This window comes from Castanea sativa, chromosome 6 (assembly GCF_040712315.1).
Source record: "Castanea sativa cultivar Marrone di Chiusa Pesio chromosome 6, ASM4071231v1".
Lineage (NCBI taxonomy): Eukaryota > Viridiplantae > Streptophyta > Magnoliopsida > Fagales > Fagaceae > Castanea > Castanea sativa.
The window spans coordinates 59,067,602-59,089,702 of NC_134018.1; the positions used below are offsets into that span (position 1 = coordinate 59,067,602).

At 32.8% G+C, this 22,101-nt stretch overlaps 2 protein-coding genes across 2 annotated transcripts; one reads left to right on the plus strand and one right to left on the minus strand.

Annotated features, from left to right (window-relative positions):
• Positions 1–4,798: 4,798 nt before the first annotated feature.
• LOC142640279 (putative mitochondrial protein AtMg00310) lies at positions 4,799–5,344 on the minus strand. Its single transcript, XM_075814347.1, has one exon. It carries the CDS (start codon positions 5,342–5,344, stop codon positions 4,799–4,801), a length of 546 nt encoding a protein of 181 aa, XP_075670462.1.
• Positions 5,345–12,333: 6,989 nt separating this feature from the next.
• Positions 12,334–14,640, plus strand: LOC142640862 (AAA-ATPase At2g46620). Its single transcript, XM_075815166.1, has one exon. The coding sequence runs from the start codon at positions 12,797–12,799 to the stop codon at positions 14,237–14,239; it is 1,443 nt and encodes a 480-aa protein (XP_075671281.1). The 5' UTR covers positions 12,334–12,796; the 3' UTR covers positions 14,240–14,640.
• Positions 14,641–22,101: the final 7,461 nt, after the last annotated feature.

Consider the following 22,101-nt stretch of genomic DNA (forward strand, 5'->3'; position numbering starts at 1 on the left):
CATAGAGTCCTTAAGACTCCATCAAAAAGCAACAAAAAATGGAAATAATAACCTTCACAATTTTATTACCATAAAAATATGGTAATAAAATAGTAGCAAGCCAACTTACTCATATAGTCTTCCCAAAACTATCTCCATCTAGCATTCCTTTGGATGAACTTATTTTTATTTTTAAAACAGTATTTTAAAGCATTACATTTTTTAAGGTGGGATTGTAATTTTACACAATAAACTAAATAACGAAAAACAATTAGTATCTTGATATGATGATAAAAAAATAATTATTGTAAAGTAGACATTATAAGTTGATTTATTTTTTATTTATAAGAAAAAATAATTTTAAAAAAAAACTAAACCCAAGCTTAACCTCTCACACATCAATGTGTATGTCAAATAAACGCTTAAAATAATAAAAAATAAAAGTAAAAACTATCTCCCCCACAACCTTAGAGTAAAAAAACACTTTAAATAAAGACGATCTCTTGTTTGAAGTTTTCTTCTACGAAAAACACATTAAAAAAAAAAAAGGTGTTACGTCCACAATATTTTTACAACAAATCATAAGTGGTTAGTTGTTATTGGTTCAAATTTGAACCTAACACTAAGATTACTTTTTTGCCCCAACAATAACAACCAATAACATCCTACCACTTAGAATTTGTTGTAAAAATATTGTGAACATATCATTTCTAAAAAAAAAACCAAGTAACTCCACTTGACTAACTACTTATCAAAAATAAAAACCTCCAACTGACTATCCTGTCTCTAGTGACCAACTTGTACTTGATTTAGTTTAGCAGGTAATGAATGCATTCTTGAAAATTAAGATGAATATGAAAACCAGCTCTTTTACCATGTATTAACACAATTTGATTCCTTCTTCTTGCCAAAATGATCAAATACCACTGATTATCAAAATATATATTAATTTACCGCTATTTCAAAAATATGTAAAAATTTACCACTTTTGGATACTCAAGTTTGAGGAACTTGAGTTCCATTAACTCAAATTTTTTGAAAAAAATAGCCTTTAAATTTGCCAAAATTTTTTATAGAACTCGAGTGCCATGAAAAATATTAAGATGAATATGGAAAACCGCGAGCTCTTTTGCCATATATTAACACAATTTGATCCCTTCTTCCTGCCAAAATGGTCAAATACCATTGTTTATCAAAATATATATTAATTAAATTTACCATTGTTTCAAAAATATGTAAAAATTTACCACTTTTTGGGTACCTGAGTTTGAGGAACTCGAGTTCCATTGACTCAAACTCTTTGAAAAAATAGTATTCAAATTTGCCAAAAAATATTTGATGGAACTCGAGTGCAATAAAAAAACTTGAGTCCTCCAAATTCAAGTATCCAATAGCTAGTAAATTAAATGTGGCTGTTTGGTATAGCATTTCAAGCAAAAGTTTTTAGTTATTTAAATAAAATTGCACGTATTTTTACAAAATTTTTTACCTATACATAATTTCAAAAAATACAAATACTAGAATGACGTTACTAAATAGACTCTATATTTTTAAAACAATAGTAGATTGAGAGTACTATTGTGTCATTTTTGCCCGTTCTCCCAGTAGCATTCTCAAGTATCCTTTGTATTATCAGTAAGTATTATCTCAGAAAGCCTACTATCTATGAGTAAGTACAAGTGGATTTATTTTCAAAAAATAAAAGTACAAGTGGATTTGACCTGACTGGTGGCCAAACCCATCTACTATCATGAATCAAGCATTCAAGGGTTTCCTTTGAGCTGTCAGTGTCATAATATATATATATAATATTATAATTTGATAATTGAACAAAGTATTTTCAAACTTAAATGTTACAATTTTTAAACATAAAGAAGTGTTAACATCACAAAGATCCTTTTTAACCAGTTAGTAAGCGTGCAATCCGATAAAATTCAATAAAATGGTTTAGTAATCTTAATTTTTTTTTAAATATATAATTTGAAAATTATAATGGTCATTTATTTTATTTTTTGAAAGAAAAAAATGGGTGAAAGTGTGATTAGAGTTGGTATTTTTAACTTAAATGCGACTATAGTAACACTCTCTCCATTGAGCTCAAGCCCGCGAGAATAAGGGATTATAATTGTTACTAATAATAAATTTTTATAATTGTATTCATATATTGAATTAATTATTTGTAAAAATATTCTAATATAGAATGTAATTGTATAAGTGTAGAAGATTTTATAGGAAAACTTTGTAGAATTTAAAATCAATTAAAAATATATATTAGAACAATAACGTGAAAAAAAAAATGTGAGCTTTCAAAAGTTGATGTGTTAAGTCGATATTAGATAAGATCAATAAAAAGTTTAAAGTTCTAGTTATATATATTATATTATAAACTATAAATTAGTCAATAACCTATGCAATGCTTATGAAAGTTCCTCAAATATATTTTGCTAGTTGTATTTTTTTTTTTTCAAACATAATCTTCTATCCTAATCTTGGTCCGTTTGGATTGAGGGGAAGGGAGGGGGAGTATAGTTGGCACAAGATTAACCTATTTTTAGCTAACTCTACTCTATTCGTCCTCCCTCCCCCGCTCAATCCAAATGGGTCATATGAGTGTAAAGCTTCATTTTAAAGACTTAAATCTTAGTCCTTATTCCCCTCCTCTCCCCCTCCCACTCCATAAGAACTTGTACTTGTGAAGCAAGTGACCAATACCATCACGACCAGTGGTGGAGCTAGAAATATTTTTCAGGGGGGGGCCAAGCTAAATATATAATAAAAATAAATAAATCCGAAGAATAACACATACACACATACACATGGAATGTTTGTAGTTTTGATTTAACAGATGATATTTTCTTACCTAAAAAAAAATATTTCAATCAAATAAGTATTTACATCTTTGCAAAAATAAATAAATAAATAAGGATTGACATGTCTAAAAATATACAACTCGATTTAATAAATATAAAACATAATTAAATTATGTATGGTATACATTAAATTAAATTTTAATTTAATGAGCTAAATATGACATAAGAGCAATTGGAGAGAATAAAAAATGCATTAGTCTACTATATTTTCTTTTTTTGAGAATGAACTTGAAACTTTATTGAACTTGGTTGGCCATATTGGCTAAATCATGTCGAGCTACAGATAATAAAGGATGGGGGACTTCCTCCATCCATACCACATAGTTAGAAACTTTTATCTAATATCTAGCTAGACTATGTACTAATTTATTGTCGTCTCTTTTGCAATGAGAGTATAGCAATTTTGTGTAGAAACTAAAAAAAAACAATGGCTTCCTGAATTAGAGGCTCCACTGAAGCAATTGTATTGCCCCCACCTTTAAGGACTCAATAATCAACTCGAAATCGCCTTTAAGAACCTTACCACTTCACTTATGCCTATTTCCTATCCAAACTCCAAAGCCTGTGCTGTTGCAACTGCCTCAATTTCAATTGGTTGAAGTGCTAGGGATATAAGCTGAGCTAGTGACGCTATGATGGAGCCTGTGTGGTCTCGAACAACAACTCCTATGCCACTTCTATTTTCATTCCTAAAGATTGCTCCATCGAAGTATATTTTGAAACAACTTGCGTATGGTGGCTTCCATTTCACCATTGGTCTCAGTACTACTGGTGGTGTAGGTGGGAGTACAACGAGGAATTCAACCAATTTCTCTTTCGCCTGCGATGCGAGCTGGTTCGAGGTGCAGCAAGGTTTGTGGTTTTGAACCTGATTTCACTGATGCCATATTCCCTATGTTATCATCGCAAATAGCTCCGATTTGCCTTGATTATTTAGTATCCATGACTGAAGCTCCTTTAAGTTTGCGATGAATGTGTTTTGGCGAAAGCTCCACTTAGATGAAGACCACACCGAGCTGAGTTCATTGCATGACCACAATGCATGTAATGGGCTTTCCTTGTCACTTAAACACCATTCGCACAACGAGTTGTTCGTTATGTGAACTATATGAATGCATTACATGTTTTTAGGAAAAGTCTAGGTGGGCCATTATTGAAATTTATGTCTATTTTTTTATACCAAAAATACAAGAGGGAGAAAGGATTTTTGAAAAGTCAAGGGGGTCATGGCCTACCCCTTCCTTGATCATGCCAAACTGCATAGTGATAATTATTAATATTATATATGAAATAGATAATTATGAAATTTATTAATTGATATTGTATTTATATTGATTTTATTATTATATTAAATATTTTTTCAACTATTTAATGAGAATATAATGTAGCAACATTCTAATGAAATACATAAAAATAGAAGATTCTATAAGGAATTATACAGAGTTTAAAATCAATTAAACATATATATTGACCATATGGTGAAAGCAAACAAGTCCGGGTTCCATTGATGTTGAAACACCTATGCCATGAGCTCGTTGAAGCTAGTAAGTCTTTGTTGGTTTCGAAAACTCCATATATCGTTCATCCCCCAAACGCCATCCAATTCTTTACAACTCCAAACCGCGTGCACAACATCTTCATTATCTTCCTTGCAACGATCACATAGCTACTCTGCAATAATTGTTCGACGTAGTAGGTTGCATTTCAAAGGATCTGAGTTGCGGCAAGCTCTCCATATCAGGTTCCTTACTTTATTTGGGCATTCAAGAGCCCAAATCTTCTTCCAAAGGCCTTTCTCATGGTCTGGTTGCTCTGCCACCTAAAGAACATCTTCATCCTCCTTTAAAAAACGGTACCTCAATTTGCAGCTAAACCTCCCATCATGCTCCCAAGGCCAGTACAGAGAGTCTTCAGTAGCTTCTCTAGCCAAAGGAATATTTTTTATTTCTTCAGCCTTGTGATGCAAAAATCCCATCATCCATCTCAGCATTCCACGTTCTAGTTCCCTCATCAATCGAGTAATCCACAGTGGCTTCTTCCATTATTTCTACCATAGGGGAGAGTTCGTTAGTCGGATGTTTTCTAGGCAGCCAATGGTGTTGCCAGCTTTTTATTGATTTTCCATTCCCCACCCTCCAACAAGCACCATTTAGGATAACATCACGACCTTGTAATATGCTCTTCCAAGCGTAGGATCCTGAACTTGATTCCTTAGCTTCAAAAAGGAAGCAATTAGGGAAGAACTTAGCCTTGAAGGCATTAAAGAAGAGGGTTTCCTTGTTATGCAAAAGCCGCCATGCTTGCTTTGCCAAAAGGGCATCATTAAAGTGAGCCAAGTCACGAAAGCCCATACCACCTACCATTTTGGACTTAGTCAATTCACTCCATCGGATCCAATGAATTTTCCTTCTATTTCCCATTTGCCCCCACCAAAACTTCTTTATCATTGCCTCAATGTCATCACAAAGCCCCAAAAGTAGTTTAAAGCAACCCATAGCATAAGCATGGATAGCTTGGATCACAGATTTGATGAGGACCTCTTTCCCGGCTTGTGATAGCAATTTACCCTCCCACCCTTGAAGTTTTCTCTAAACCCTTTCCTTGATATAATTGAAACTAGCCTTTTTCCCCTTACTAACAAAGGAAGGAAGACCCAAATATTTCTTATAAGACTTCACTTCTTGAATTTGGAAGAGATTCTTTACACTTATTTTTGCTTCATCTGTGGTAGACTTGCTAAAGAAGATTGCGGTCTTATCTTTGTTGATTTTTTGCCCTGACAAACACTCATATTCAGCCAACAACTTCAACTCATTATTACAATCCTCAAAGATTGACCTGCAAAAAAGCAAGCTATCGTCTGCAAAAAACAAGTGGGTTAGTTTTGGACCTCATTTACACAAGGAAAAACCCTTAATATCTCCATTCCTCGTTGAGTGTTTAATGAGAGCATGAAGTCCTTCCGTACATAGGAGAAAAAGGAAAGGAGATAAGAGGTCTCCTTGCCTAATACATTTTTTAGGGTGGATCATTCCAATAGGCTCCCCATTCACCATGATAGAGTACGTCACCGTTCTCACACAACTCATCATAAGAGTAATCCATATAGAACAAAAACTCATTCTCTCCATAAGCCTCTCCAAATACGCCCTATTCCACCCGATCATAGGCTTTACTCATGTCTAATTTAGTAGCCATAAAACCATGCTTTCTTGAATTATGGTGTTTCATATGATGAAGGGTCTCAAAAGCAACCATAATATTGTCTGAAATAAGTCTTTCCTTTGCAAAAGCAGATTGATGTTCTATAATTAAGGAAGGTAAAAATTTCTTCAACCTATTAGCTAAGACCTTCGAATATATCTTATAAAGGACATTACAAAGACTAATAGAGCGGAATTCAAACACAAGTTCAGGATTAGCTACTTTAGGAACAAGAGTAATGAGTGTATGGTTGATGGGTTCGGGTAGTATACTTGAATTAAGCCATGAAAGAATGGCTGAAGTAACATCATGCTACATTATTGACCAAAAATGTTGATAGAACAACGGTGGCATACCATCAGGACCCGGCGCTTTTAGAGGTGCCATCTGATTCAAGGCTTCCTTTACTTCCAATTTTGTAAATTCCCTCACCAAATCAGCATTCATCTCATCAGTCACCATACATGAAATTTTCTCAAGAAAAGCAACATCCAGATTCAGCTTGGAGGTGGAGAAAAGGTCTTTGTAATAATTCTCCATCACATGCCCAATTTCTTCTTGTTCGGTCAGCCAAGGTCCATCACCATCTCTTATTCCTCTGATCAGATTCTTCCTAAATCTCTTTGTAGCCTTGCTATGAAAGAAAGCTGTATTATTGTCACCTTTACTTAGCCACAACACCCTTGATTTCTGACACCACATCCTTGATTCACGGTCTTGCAACAAGTTAATCTCAATTCTTAAACTTCTAACCCAAGCATTGTTCCCACTCACAGTAGCTTCATTCTCTGCCAAAGCAAGCTGTTTCTTTTTAATCTCTAATTCTCTCCTCCATGCCCAAAGTTGTGTTTGTTCCACCATGTTAATTCTTGTTCACACTTAGTCACTTTTTTCAGAATGACTATTCTTGGGTTCGACTCCCATGTACTACTCTAAACTTCTTCAACCGTTTCACCACAAGTTGGATTTGATAACCACATTTCTTCAAATTTGAAACATCTCTTCCTCCTAGGTTCAGTCAGCCCCAACAAATTGATCAATAGAGGAGTATGATCCGAAGACATGCATCGAAGGTGATGTACTCTAGTTCCTAGAAAATTTTGAAACCAAGAATTTGTAGCCATGCACCGATCCAATCTTGTTCTTATGGAATGACCATCATCATAATGTTTAGCCCACGTTAATTTAGGACCCACATAACCCAAGTCCATGAAGCTACATTCATTGATCACATCTCTAAATAATTGCATTTTATTATGGTCTTTCGGTGCCCCACCCAACTTTTCCTCTTGACGAACAATTTCGTTAAAATCACCACCACAAAGCCAAGGAATGTTCATTATAGAATTCAAGCTTCCCAATTTGCTCAATGCTTCACTCCTCCTGTGAGTTTCGGGCTCTCCATATAAACCTGTGAATCACCATGCATTTTTAGTATTTCCATTGATGATCGTATTAATATAATACCTGTGGGAATCAAAAACATCAATTTTAATAAAATTTTTCCAGAATAAAACTAGACCACCAAATCTATTCAACCTTGGGACCACCCACTTCTGGTCAAAATTAATCTTACTCAAAGTATGATCTAGTCTTGCTTCATCCGTCCATGCCTTGGCTATAAACACGACAGAGGAATCTTTTACCTGTATCAATCTAACACGCTCATTCTTTGTACGTGGGTTCTCAAGCCCACGACAGTTCCACAATAATAGACTCATTACTTTTGGCAGGGCTAGTAACCAGCCTCCACCAATATCTTGTTTTTTGTTGAACCTCCTTGAGAAACCCTTCTTTTCTTTGGTAACTCAGTTTGGCTTGCTATACTTCCTGCATTTCTTTTTCCCCCCACTACTTCGAACATAACAACATCTGATCCCACCTTTGTTCTAGTAATCCTCTTCCATGTACCTTCAGCATGCACATGTTTGTTAAGTGAAGCAAGTAGCTCTGACAGTGGAACTTGTGGTGAAGAGGGAATGTGGGGTGCACATGCTGTGTGGCTCAGCTCACATGAGTCATTAATGCTTAGGAATTCCATGCAGTTTTCCTTACCTGTATCAACTCCAAATTCGGGTATTACTATGGTAACTGAATCAAATTTATTTATTTCCTTATCGATCTCCCCAATTACCTCCTCAAAGATCTCTTCTGATAGATTTTTCTCCACTGAAGCCTTCTGATTTGAATTCAAATCCCCCATAATTCCATTGTCAGTCAATGACCTTGAATTCAACGGATTCTTCTGTTGAAAATTTGGGATCATATTTTCACTATGGGAAACTTCGAAGCTTTCCTTTCCAGGCCTTATGATCTCCAATGAAGGTTTCCCTATATGAACCACCACCACTAGTGGCTTCTTAGCTGATTTGGAGTTTGTCGTCGACACACCAGATTTTTTACTAGCAAAGAAAATAGGAACTTTGATCATATTTCTTTGAGTCAGCACAAATGGCGCTGCCTTAATCCAGGGACCAAATTGCTGAGATTCAATTGAGAGACTCCCTTCACCTTCAATCCATAGATCGTAGTCATGATCATCGTGTGTCATACATCCACACTAGTAGCATAGGTTAGGTAGCCGCTCATATTTGAAAGACGCCCACAGTTCCATACCACTATCAAGTGAAATAACTCGTCACTGTATAATGGTTGAGATATATCTATTGTGACTCAGACTCGCATAAAATTTTCTCGCTCTGTTTCTGCTTCATCTGTCACTACATTCACTGTTCCAATAGCTTCACACAGTTGTTCAACAATTCGTCTTGTCTGAAATCTGACTGGGAGATCGTGCAGTTGTACCTAGAATGTCACCTTATTAAACTCCATATCTCCCATATCCGTTGCCCTATTATAACATTGCAGCACCATTAAATGTTTGTCAAAACTCCAAGGCTAGGCTATGAGGATTTTCTCCATCTCACTCTTATCATCAAATGTAAACAAGACCGCATGATCACCATCCTTTCTAATTTTGAAACCATTTGTCGATCTCCAAAGAGGTGTGAGGGTTTTAGCTATAGCGTCTATGTTAAGAGCACGCTTAGTCAAGAATTTTGCTACTAAAATAAACTCCATCGCCGCCTATTCCTCCTTTATGGGAATGTTTGATCCTTCACATTCTGAAAGAGTTAGACAGCTCCAAGATTTTGTGAGTTCTTCCATCCTAAACTAGTATCTGTTTCCCAAACTCTTGAAAAAAGAAAAAACCACAAAGCCTCAAGGTAAACCTGTTACCTTGGGGGACAGAGACTCCTTCGAGAGAAGGGATGACTATTCTAGACCCTAGGAGAAGATGGAAACCCAACTTTCCTAGTGGAGAGAAACTTTTCTTAATAAAAGCATTACAGTGCTCCTTCTAAAAAAAAAATTAATTGTGAGGCATCCAAAGATTTATGTGGCACAATATTGAGAGGTCAATAAAAAATCAACATCTTTAGTTGTATATAGATACTAGTCAGTTGTTGGGGTATATAGATACTAGTCAATAACAATGCAATGCGCATAAAATTATAATATAATATGATTTGGACAAAACTTATGTACAGTACCTTAGGTATTATTTCTTAAGTTCTCCTCTTAAAATTCTGTCATGTGGCTACTTAACTTAAAAAATACATTTTCATCAATGAGAAAAAAGCCACATAGCAGAATCTTAAGAGGAGAACCTAAGGAATAACACCTAAGTACCATACCTAAATCTTGCTCATATAATTTTTATCTTCTTTTTATTTTCTTTTATTCTCGAAATATATGAAAGTTGATAATTATAAGCATTATTGAGAGACTATTATTATGATTAAGTTTATATATGGAATTATATATTCTAGAATTAGACATTGATTATAACTTTATAATTGTGTTTGAATATGAAACTATATATATATATATATATATATATATATATATATATATATATATATATTTTTTTTTTTTTTTTTTTTTTTTTTTTTGAGAAACACACACACACACACACACACATATAGGAGAAGGGGGATGAGATAAGAGAATACACTCACACGCCAACACCAAAACTGCATGCGAAACTATATATTTTGTCATATTAAAAAAATATATATGATGTACCAAAATTATAATGAAGGATTTGTCAAGATCTCGACAAAATCTAGCCAAATATGTTAAGATCTCAACAATATCTCATTATATCTCAACAAAATCTAACTAGAGAAAGGCTCATATTGATGGAAAAACGATGATCTGTGATGGTGGAAATCAGTCGGATTGATTGGAATTGGATTTTTATACAATGACTTGCCAACTGCCTTGTCAGAGTCAGTTTTTGTGGGCGAGAACCTGTTACCAATTGCCACAAATGTCGAATCGGGTCGGTTAGGGCGGGTGGGTTGGTTCCACAGGTTGCTTAGACAACCCTACAAGTTATAATTAGTAGATAATAAAATAACGTCAATAATTGTGAAAGGATCAGAATTTATAACAACCTTACAAATCAAAATTAGTTTGTATATAACATTGCTCAAAATCTGTTAATTGGTTCCTATAAATAACAATGGTCAACTATGTGCCGAGGTGTGTCCAATAAACTTTTGAGGACTTTCCATAAAAAATGTATGTCTTGAGGTCTCAACACTCACTGTAGTGCAAATCAACCTTCTATCAACCCTTTTGAAAATAAATAATGAAGAGTTCTTTATGGAAAAGTTTAGGATAATAAAATATTTACAACTTCTTGCTACAACTGTAACATAGCAAGTTTCTTTATAAAAAAAACTGTGACATAACAAAATGAAATTAATACAGAATAAGTGATAGGTTCGTGTATAAGTGATGATTAACCACTTATCGTCTGTCATATAAAAATTGTGAAATCATTTATGGTCTTAAACTACTCTCTTTTTATAATCCCGTTTAGACATGATGCTTATTAAAAAAAAAAAATTTATGAGAGATAAGTCTAGTTATTTGGAATTGGATGCTAATTAAATATCTTAGAAGAAGATCACTTTGAAATTCAACCGTTATTTATTAGTAGTAAAAAAGGACTATCTTGTTATAATATATACTAAGTATTAGTATTACAAATGGTCACAATTTGAAAATGAAATGTGATGTACGAAAATCAATTTCTTAGAAGCTGGAACTCATAGCTGATATGCCAATGATGTGTGGGCCCACTAGAAGAAATGCTGAGAAGAGGCCGTCTGTTATGGCATCTAGCCTATAGAGTGCAGTATAGTACTGCACTGGATTGAATTTGAGGTAATAATTAATTACAGAAAAAAAAAAGCTGAACTACAATTCTGACTGTTGAGAGCAGCAAGCCTGCAAAGCACACCCACCAAAAATAAAAAATAAAAAAAAGGTGAGGTGGCATTAATCATAATCATACGGAAAACTGGCATATTATATGATGGATATATATATGAATGATATTTGATAATTAATACAACCTGAACCAGGGCCGTAATAACTCTTTATAGGTCGTAACCTAAAATATAATATAATATAATTGTTATAAAAAATATATATATATTATATAATATAATAATATGACCTTAATTTACCGATTTTTCAAAATATTTAGTTACAGTTGGAATAAATTTTCAGTTTTTAAATAATATTATACGTATTTATAAATATTTTTTTATTCATATATATTTTTTAAAAATACAAATAACGTTATGAAACGGCTCTTATTAATAGATTATTCTTAAAATGTTTTAATGATACCTATATGGAATATATAAAAAGAAGGTGAGACTGGGGAAAATTATTAGATCCACCAGCAAGACGATTGATGTAGCCTTTTCTGATCTTCCAATTAATAAAATGCTGTTATTTATACAAATGTAACAACATCTAGTAATTTTTTTTATTTTTCATTCCTTGTGCTAATTAGGAAGGTCACACATACATTTACATAGATGACATTATTTCATTAGTCAGGAATGACCACATCAACAATTCTCCCAGTGTAAATAATAATTTTTCAAAGTTTGTGGTTTACTGCTCAGTTGCACTGAACCGTTAAGATAATGACACATGTCTACTTTTAAATTCATATCACCATTTCAATAGATGCATTGCACCGAATGCATTGAATTTAAATTTCATCCTAAAAAACTTTTCCACAAAAAAAAAATTATATTTTCATAAAAAATTTTCTTAAATTAATAACATCAGATTTTCTGTTAAATTCTTTTCTAATAAAACAATAATTTGAAAAAAAAATCATATATAAAAAAATCTAATAAAAAAAATATATAAAAACCCCGTTAGTGTATTACAAATTATAATCCTGGCTGGAAAGCAGCTAGGAAGGTCTCCAAAATGCAATGACGGAGAAATAGAAAGAGGAGACTCATTCTGCTGACAACTCTACAACAAAAACCTCTCCTCCTTCCACCTCTTAGTCCTAAGCTTTCTCAGTCCCTCTTTGCCTCTCTCTCTCTCTCTCTCTCTCTCTCTCTCTCTTTCTGACCTATCCCACAGTCCACACTTAGCCGGCAACAGCAGCCGTCTCTCTCTCTCTCATTTGTGCACTCCTTCTCACTATTAAATACAATTGATTTCCATATCTTTAACACCCCACGTTTTCTTAAAAACTCCACCTTTCACCTTTCTCAATATATTTTCTTTTTCTCTCTTTGTTGTTGTTTTCAAACAATACAAAAAAAAAATGTGTTCTCTTTTTTAATCAAACACAAACACAAACCCAAACAAACAAGAAGAAAAAAAAAAAAAGCTACAATCTTTTGACCATGATTCTTCAAATTCTTGTTGGGTTTGTGATAATTTGTGCTCTGGTGATGATTATTCGGATGCTTCTGTTCAAAACCGGGTTGATTTACACGGTGAAGAAACGGTGGAGATGTATAGAGAACATTATTCATGTACAGCAAGTTCTCAAAGTCCCCGAATTCAACGAGAGCATGCAAGAGAATCAGCTCTATCGAAAAGTCTCTCTCTACCTAAACTCCTTGTCCACGCTCGAAGACTCCGACTTCACCAACCTCGTCACGGGCAAGAAGCCGAACGACATCGTTCTGTGCCTCGATCCCAACCAGACCATCGACGACAACTTCCTCGGCGCAAAGGTAACATGGACCAATTCCAAGAACTGTTTCGTTTTGAGTCTCAGAAAAGCCGACAAACGCAGAATCCTCCGACCTTATCTCCAACACATCCACACGGTGTCCGACGAAATCGAACAGCTGAAGCCTCGAGATTTGAAGCTGTACACGAACGTTAGCAAAGACCAATGGAGATCTGTTCCTTTCACGCATCCTTCGACTTTCGAAACCATCACCATGGAAGAAGATCTGAAAACCAAGGTAAAGTCCGACCTCGAATCATTCCTCAAAGGCAAGCAGTATTACCATCGTTTAGGCCGCGTTTGGAGGCGAAGTTTTCTCTTGTACGGTCCTTCTGGGACAGGAAAATCGAGCTTCGTTGCCGCCATGGCTAACTTCTTGTCGTACGACGTTTACGACATCGACGTCTCGAAGGTCTCGAAAGATTCGGATCTGAACTCGTTGTTATTAGCAACGACGAGTCGTTCCATTATTGTGATCGAGGATTTTGATCGGTTTCTGATGGAGAAACCGAGGACCGAGAATTTGTCAGTGGTAATGAAGTTCATGGATGGGATTTTGAACTCGTGCGTCGCTGAAGAGAGATTGATGGTGTTCACGATGAACAGTAAAGAACATTTGCACATTGACCCGGCTGTTCTTAGACCTGGTCGCATCGACGTTCATATCCATTTTCCTTTGTGCGATTTTTCGGGGTTTAAATCTTTGGCGAGTACTTATTTGGGGGTTAAAGATCACAAGCTATTTGCTCAGGTTGGGGAGATTTTTCAAACTGGGGCTACTTTGAGCCCAGCTGAGATTGGCGAGTTGATGATTTCTAATAGGAACTCACCCAGTAGAGCTATCAAATCGGTCATCACAGCGCTGCAACAAACGGACGGCGATGCTGGGGTGTCGGGGAAGATCGGGCGGTCGAAGAAGTTTGTTGAAGAAGTGGGCGAAACGGGTGGCGTTTTTTGTAACGAAACCGGTAGCGGTGGCAGTGCTGGTGGTGGTGGTGGTGGTGTTGCGGGTCGGGAGTTAAGGAAATTGTACGGTTTCTTGAGGATGAAAAGCAACAGAGTTTCTCATTCTTTTGATTCGGGTTCGGGGAGGAGAGAAGGGCGGTGATTGGTGGGTTCTGATTTTGATGAATGACTGATTATCATAACGTTTCGAAACGTTTCTTGTTGGGGGAAAAAAATGACAGGGAGTTTCGAACGTGTCGGAATTTCATTTTTTGGGGAAGAATATCCTAAAAAAGAATTGTCATCAATTGGAAGCCAGCCAAAATTGTTCTATGTGTATACCGTTTGATTGGTTGGAATGCTTTGTTCATACCTTGATTTGCAATATGATTCTATGATTTTTTCTTTCTTTCTTTCTTTCTGGGGAATAGTTGATAGTTTGCTTCTCATTAATGTTGTAGTATCATAGTTTAGCCCATTGGTCATGTAAATGGCTACATTAGCTTTTGGTTATTTTTATTACGATACAATCAAATAGATGATGATGATACGTGTTTCAGTGTAGTGGGTACAGTTTGTTGATTTGTACAGTTTACCTGTTTTTTTTGTGTGATTTTATTGGGTGAAGCTTGTGTCCGTTGGCCAATGCTACTAGACACATTGTGATGCGGACACATGTTTAAGACTGGACACGTGTCTGTATCATAACGAGTCCACCGGTCACTGGATACAAGCCGGACCCGATTTTATTTTCAGGTGGGGAGGGACGAGGCAAGTCGTATTTGTCGAAGGCTTGGAACACATGAGAAGCATATGTGTCTACAGACTAAAAAGACTTATTATTGGCTTTCATGATATTATTAATAATGATGTGTGTGATAAGCATGAACAAGCAAATCAAATTGATTTTCATACGAATAATGATTGTTTCTCAAATATTTATGTGGTATATATGCATAGTGAGGCCAAGTTGTGGAGCTCATTTATTAACCTTTCATTCTTTTCTTTTCGGAGAGGAATTAAGCTGAAAAAGACTGGAGAAAAAAACTTGAACCAATAACCTTCGATTCATGATGCGTGGTTCCAGTACTATTCCTTGAGATAACATATAACCAAGTTAATGCATTTCATCTTCTCAACAAATAAAATAATGTGCTCTGCGTTTCAAAGATTTTACTTAGGGTGGGTTTTTATAAACGGTTGCAAAATAGTGTGTTTTTGGTTTAAAACTAATGTTTATATAGAAGCTATGAATAGTTTTCGTTACGAAACAAAATTTTGAGTTTTAACTACAAGATATTAGGCTTTCAAAACGCTTAACCAAATGGACCATTCGTGCAAATTTAGGAAAGACACATACAAACGCTGCAAAGATTTTTTTTTTGTATTTTTGGGAAAAAAAAAAAAATCATGATTTTCCTTTATTTTCTACTTGTATATCCATGAATGTGCCGAAGTGTAGGAGAGAGATGATGAAAGTAGAAAGAGAAATCTATGTAGGCCTTGTTATTCTTGACCAGATTCACAGAACACTAAAAACTTGGTCTATGCCTTCATTGCCTTGCTGTTTCTTTGTTTGTTCAGAAATTGTAAAGGAAGTTTGTTCAGGCTGCTGTCTTGCTTACTATGACTCATCATTGGGATGATATGTAATTGGGCCCTTTGTTGATAAAGTCAGTTTGTCTTTAGGTACATACTCAGCCAAACAAAAGTAAAGCATAGAAAAGTGTCACTTCACTTATAATGATTCATGCGTTAAACAGAGTTCTCCACACCACTAACATACTATCTCTCTCTCTCCCTCTCTCTCTCACACACACACACACACCGTGTAAAAGATCCGAATTTATTGGTTTTCGGGTGTGGTTCTCAGCCATTCGAGTCTTTTTTCTTGTTTGCATTTTGATTCTTTTTCTAACGTTTGGGACAAATAGTTAGATAGATGCCTAAATCACAGAGAAAATATATCTAGTAAGTCGTTTTGTAAGCCCGTACACATTTTACTCATACAAAATTTTTCAAAATAAGACTTCATTTTAATCTCGTTTTAGTTATCTGAAATAAGTAAGTCGTGAAATCATACTCAACTTTTACTTAACTTCAAAATTAAGACACTCTTATCAAACTGATTAATGAATATAAACTACACAAAGAATTTAACATTAGTTTTAGAATTCACCATTGTTTTACATAGAAATAACCCAATGGAGAAATTCTTATCAAATTAGTTTTCATCTTTTCCAAACAAATTTTTATTTAATTAGGTTTTTATATTTTACAAATCTCTATTTTAACAAAAAACATTCATGAGATGCATCATTTGATAGATTTTATTGTTTGATGTGTATTATTTAAAACTAGCCTCTAAGCACGTGCTCTCTTCTATTTTTGGGATAAAATTTAATAATTTGCATCTATTATAATTTGAGATTATCACATTTTACAATCACAAAAAATCCAAGGGTGTGATGAAAAAATTATTTCACTCACAAATGCATAATACTCGTCACACCCCTATGTTTTTTTTTTTTTTAAATTTAATTGCATTTTTATTTTTTACAAATCTCTAATTTAACAAAAAACAATCATGAGATGCATCATTTGATAGATTTTGTTGTTTGATGTGTATTATTTAAAATAATTTTTCTTAAAAATTAAATGACTTCATTTATTTTATCTGGACAAAGGAACTAGATTAACTCATTTTGAAAAAAATGAAGGATTAAATTGACAAAAATTAATCTTAAAAAGTAACTAGACAATTGAAATAAAACTAAAGATACTAAGGGCCTGATTGGTAGCAAAATTTTTGTTTTTGTTTTTAAAAAAATATAAAAAAAATTTTCAAAAAATTGAACTTGAAATTAGTTTTCAGAAAACAATTTTTATAGTTTACATGTTTGGCTCTCACTTCTAAGAAAAATTTTCAAAATACAAAAAAAAAAAGTTTGGGAGACCATTTCTATTTTTGAGATTTTAATATATATATATATATATTTTCAAAAAGTAAAGTTAGGATCTGTAAATTACTTTTTTATGGATAATGATAAGGGAATATAGCTTATCATGTAATTTTTTTAATAATGATAAGTTTCAAATTTGAAAGGTGGGAATTCTTTTGTGATAAAGATAAGCTCTTTACTCTATACTACTATTTAAGGGGCTTCCCTGTTTAGGATCCTCATTTTTTTTTGGTTCAAAAATGCCATTACACCCTTATGTTTAAGTAGAGACAAAACTGAAAAAACAATCAGGCAAAAATACAACTCTAACTCCCATTAAAGCTTTACCTAAAAAACTCTCCTATTGATTTTCAAATTACTTTATTTACTTATAAATTAGATTATCAAAATATAAATTATATATATAAAATAAAAACACAGATTTTTTTTTTTGCTACATAATAAACGTGTAATATTTGTTCATTTTTTTAATCTAGCCTCATGACGCTCCCGATTGTATTAGTGGTTTTAAATGCATAATATTAATAAAAAGACGTGTAAATCTCAAATTGGAATGAATGAAATATTATGACACTATAAAAAATAAAAATAAAAGAATAAAAGTCTCATCGCAAGCGTGTGTGATGAAACTAGTTAAAAAGATAAAAGAGTTTGGACAAATCTGTGAGATCCACTGTTTTCAATCTATTTACAACTATTTTATTAAAAATATTTTCTGTATCCTGAAAACACTCCCTTAGCCGTTTTCAGAATCCTATTTTAAACCAAGAAAATAGGATACAGTTTTTTGAAAACTATATTTAGAAAATATTAACCAAATAATAAATTCAAATATGGGACCCACTATTTTATAGATTGCAAAACAAAAAAAATTATATTTAAATACTCTTACCAAGCAGGTCCTAAATATGTGAGCTATTTTGTTTCATTTTCTACTTATACCAGTCATATGTCACTTGAATATTTTAATTTTAATTTGTGAGTATAATTCAATGATATTAGTTGCTCTTATACACAAGGAAAATCAAGATTTGAAATTTTGAATCCTCCTTCTCCACTTTATAACTATTCCGTTATTGTTATTAATTTTTTAAATCCTTGACATCCGAATTAATTCTCAATTTGAAATTATGAGTTTTCATGAAACTTGTTTTGGGCCTTTTTTTTATAGATGTCAACAACAGCCCAACCAATTAGATTAATATTTTTGGGCCCAATTGACCGAAAATTCACTTATTCTCTCGTATCTATAACTTTCATCTAAAATTATCCCCTTTTTATTTCCTGGAATAATTTTATCATTATTCTTCGTATCGATCATGTTGCCTATAGTATAACACTAAAACCAGCCGCTGATTTTTTTTTTCTTTTTATTTATTTATTATGTACGAATATTGGTGGTTAATATATGCCAAACTGGACCAATAACTCATTTATTGATTTTTAATCAAGGACCGAATAATTCATTCAGGTTAAGTTTGGAATCAAACTTTTAATTTTTTAGGAAGTACCAAGTCGATCAACCTTTTTATCTGTTGATTCTCAAAAAAAAAAAAAAACCTTTTTATCTGTTGATTTTCTAAAAAAAAAAAGCTTTTTATATTTATTTGTTTTCTTTGGAATATTCTTTTTAAATTATGTTAATGTAATAGTTAATAATCTACTTAAAAAAAATTAGACATTATTTTTATGAAAAATAAAAAGTTGTCAAAATATTAATTATTTTTTTTATAAAAATTTTGTTAAATAGATGATTAATTATTTTTCTAAAAAGTATTTGTTAGTATTTTTCATTCATTTTATTTGAAAATGGCATGCCTAAACGGCTAAGTCTAACCTATTTTGTTTGTGTTTTTATAAGAAGTAATTATAACGTACTGTTAATTCTGCAGTTCGAACATTTTTCCTCATAAACTCTTAAGTATTTTGTACATGAGTAAATATCAATTTAAGCATTTAAAAAACGTTTTTTATTTATAAAAAAAAAAAAAAAAATAATCTCATGAAAAGTGCAATCATGGACTCTATTAAAGTCAGGCCAGCTGTTTCTGTCATTGATTGAATGCCTCACTAGGAATAGTACAGAAATAATGTAGGCACCAGGCAGATGCTACATTGGCAATAGCAAAGCATATATTCTGGCAGATTCAGATCCGGTGTTTCATATTCTGCCATTGTATACTACAGCTCCACGGGTGGACGGTTTACTTTATTCATTACCATCAACTATATATTTTTATTCTAAATTTATCTCTATTATTTATATATATATATTTTTTAATACATTTATTATTTAGATCTTTTTATATTTAAAGCACCAATAGATTTCCTTTTTAAGAAATTGTGGGAAGTACGTCATTGCTGAGTCTACCTTTCAATCGGGGCTGGTGTGTTGCATCTTACCAAACAAAAAATATCATCCACAGCAAAGTATTTTGAAAATTTTATTTTGTGCAATAGTGAAATGTAGCATCATTTACATATGAACTTTATTTTTTATAAGGCTCTAGTAGATTTTTATTTAAGAAAATATGGAAAGTACATCTCATTGGAACGGGTGTTTCATCAAACCAAAACTAAAAATCAAAAGATCATTCATAAATATTTTGGAATTTTGATTTGTGTAACTATGATATTTGATATGTAATACCTCCTTGCATGGAAGTGGACCACATCCTATATGCTATATGAGAGGCATGTAATACCTCCTTGCCTCTTCCTCGACTCTCAAATAATGAATGATAAAGGATTTAATAGAGAGTTCATTTTACTTTTGCCTCGAGAATGGTAAAATATACTTTCTTTTACCACATAAATATTCTATAGAATATAAAGAAGGATAATGTTTAAGAAAGTCGGGGAAAATTTTCATGATAGGATGAGAAAGCTGACAAAGTTAATGAAAAGTGTGTTGATTTTTGGGAAATTATTGTCTTCCATTTAAATTCTTTATCTAATTTTAATTTAATTGTAAGACACATTACATTTAAAAAACTCATGTAAATAACACAAAATCAAAGAAATACCACGTGTCTTGAATTTAGATAAAAGTTTGAGAGAATTAAAGGTCCGTTTGGTTGGAGGAGTGAAAAAGTGAAATGATAGAAAATTGTGAGAGGATGAAAAAGTGAAAGGATAAAAAATATTTTATTTTCTCTCATTTTTGTTTGGTTGAGAGTGGAAAAGTAGAAGGATGAAAAAAATAAGTTTAAATAAATTTACTCATATACCATTATTAAAGAATGATACTTAATTAAAACAAAAAATTGACAAATAATCATAAAAAAGAGAGCAATCATCCAAATTTATAAAAAAGTAAAAATAATATCAAAAAAAGAAGAGGCAATGTTACTGCTAAGAAAAAAAATAAAAAAAAGAAAGAAAGAAAGAGGCACCAGGTCCTAGAAAATCAAAAGAAACAAAAAGAATAGGAAAAAAAAGAAAGAAAAAGCAATGGTACTGAAAATCAAAAGAAACAAAAAGAATAGAAAAAAAAAAAGTCAACACCCCCCAGACAACAACACTAAAAAAAAAGAAAAAAAAAGAAAGAAGGGCAACGGTACTGCCCAATGAAAAAAAAAAAAGGCAATTGCCAAAAAGAAAAAAAAAGGCAACGTACTGCCTAGTGGAAAAAAAAAAAAAAAAAAACCTTGAAGAATGTGCAGAGGGCATTTTTGTCAGTTAAGAAAAAATTCATCTCCACTTAATTTTTTCTTTATTTTGGAGAGAAAACTTTTTCGTGAGTCAGAGGACCCCACCATTTATTTTCTTTCCTTTCCACCCAATCAAATAAAGTCAAAAAAGTTTTCCTTCCTATTTTCTCTCAAAAGTTTTCAATTCACCCTATTTCACTTCCAAACAAACACACCTTAAAGGATTTAAATGGAAGGTGATATATAAGTCACAAGATTTATTACATCTAATTTCTTGCTTTAATGAAATTACAAATTTTTGCATAACTTGTTGTTTTCACATAAATGAGAAAAATCATAATTGGGCAAATAAATTGTACTCATTTAGTTTTTCATTCAACTTTTAAAATGTTTGAATCAAAAAAAAAAAAAAAAGGTAGATTTGAACCCTAGGCACCAAACACCACACAAAGGGTATCGATACCTACGGGCTAACAACTTGAACCCAACTGTCAGACTAAAAATATTATTTTATCTAATCTAAAAATAGTATACTTAAATAGGTCATACTACAAAAAAAAAAAAAAAAAAAAAAAAATCATAAGATTAGGATTTTGGAGTCGATGAACAGCCCAAGTGGACACCTTTTTGGGCTTTACACAAAGCCTATACGCTATACCAACCATACCAAAGAAATGAATAGGCCCAATTGGTTTAAATTGCTTGCATTATTGTCCGGAAACATAGCAACAAACTAAAAACATGAGAACTAGTTGTCATTTCATTTTTTTGATCGTTGCTTAAGAGCGATTTCATCATTTGTCAAATAGTAATAAGTTTGGTCATGATTATTTTTCAGTAAAAACGAAGGCATTCATTGTGATAGACCTAAAATTCTATGGTTGTTGAAAAGAAAAATAAGTTTGTTCCCCGCTTATATTAGTTGTCACCAACCATACCTAACTCATCATTGTGTTTAGTTTGTTTTTGAAGGATGTAGTTCAGGTTAACCTACACAACCTTGTTCTTTGGAATTACTCTTATGTCTTATCTGTGACTTGTATAATTGAGGCTGTTTATTGGGTTTATTGTCTTTAGGAACTTGGAACTTAGAAGGGGAACAATTATGCTCTGCCTCCAAAATTTTGCTCACCAAAACATTCTCAAGAAAGAAATTGGATTCTTTTAATGATAGGTGAAAAGTACGTATAGTGATTTATTGTGAAGGAATATTATTGAGAAATACAACTTATATATGATACGAAAAATTATTTGGTATATATGGTAGACTACATCTTCCTCTCACATAAATGTGGATCCCATATGAAAGATGTGTAATCTACAAAGTACATTGAATAATTTCATATTAAAATTAACGTAGACGTAGCATGATATATTCCAAGTACAAAGGTAAATTAAAGTTTGATAGA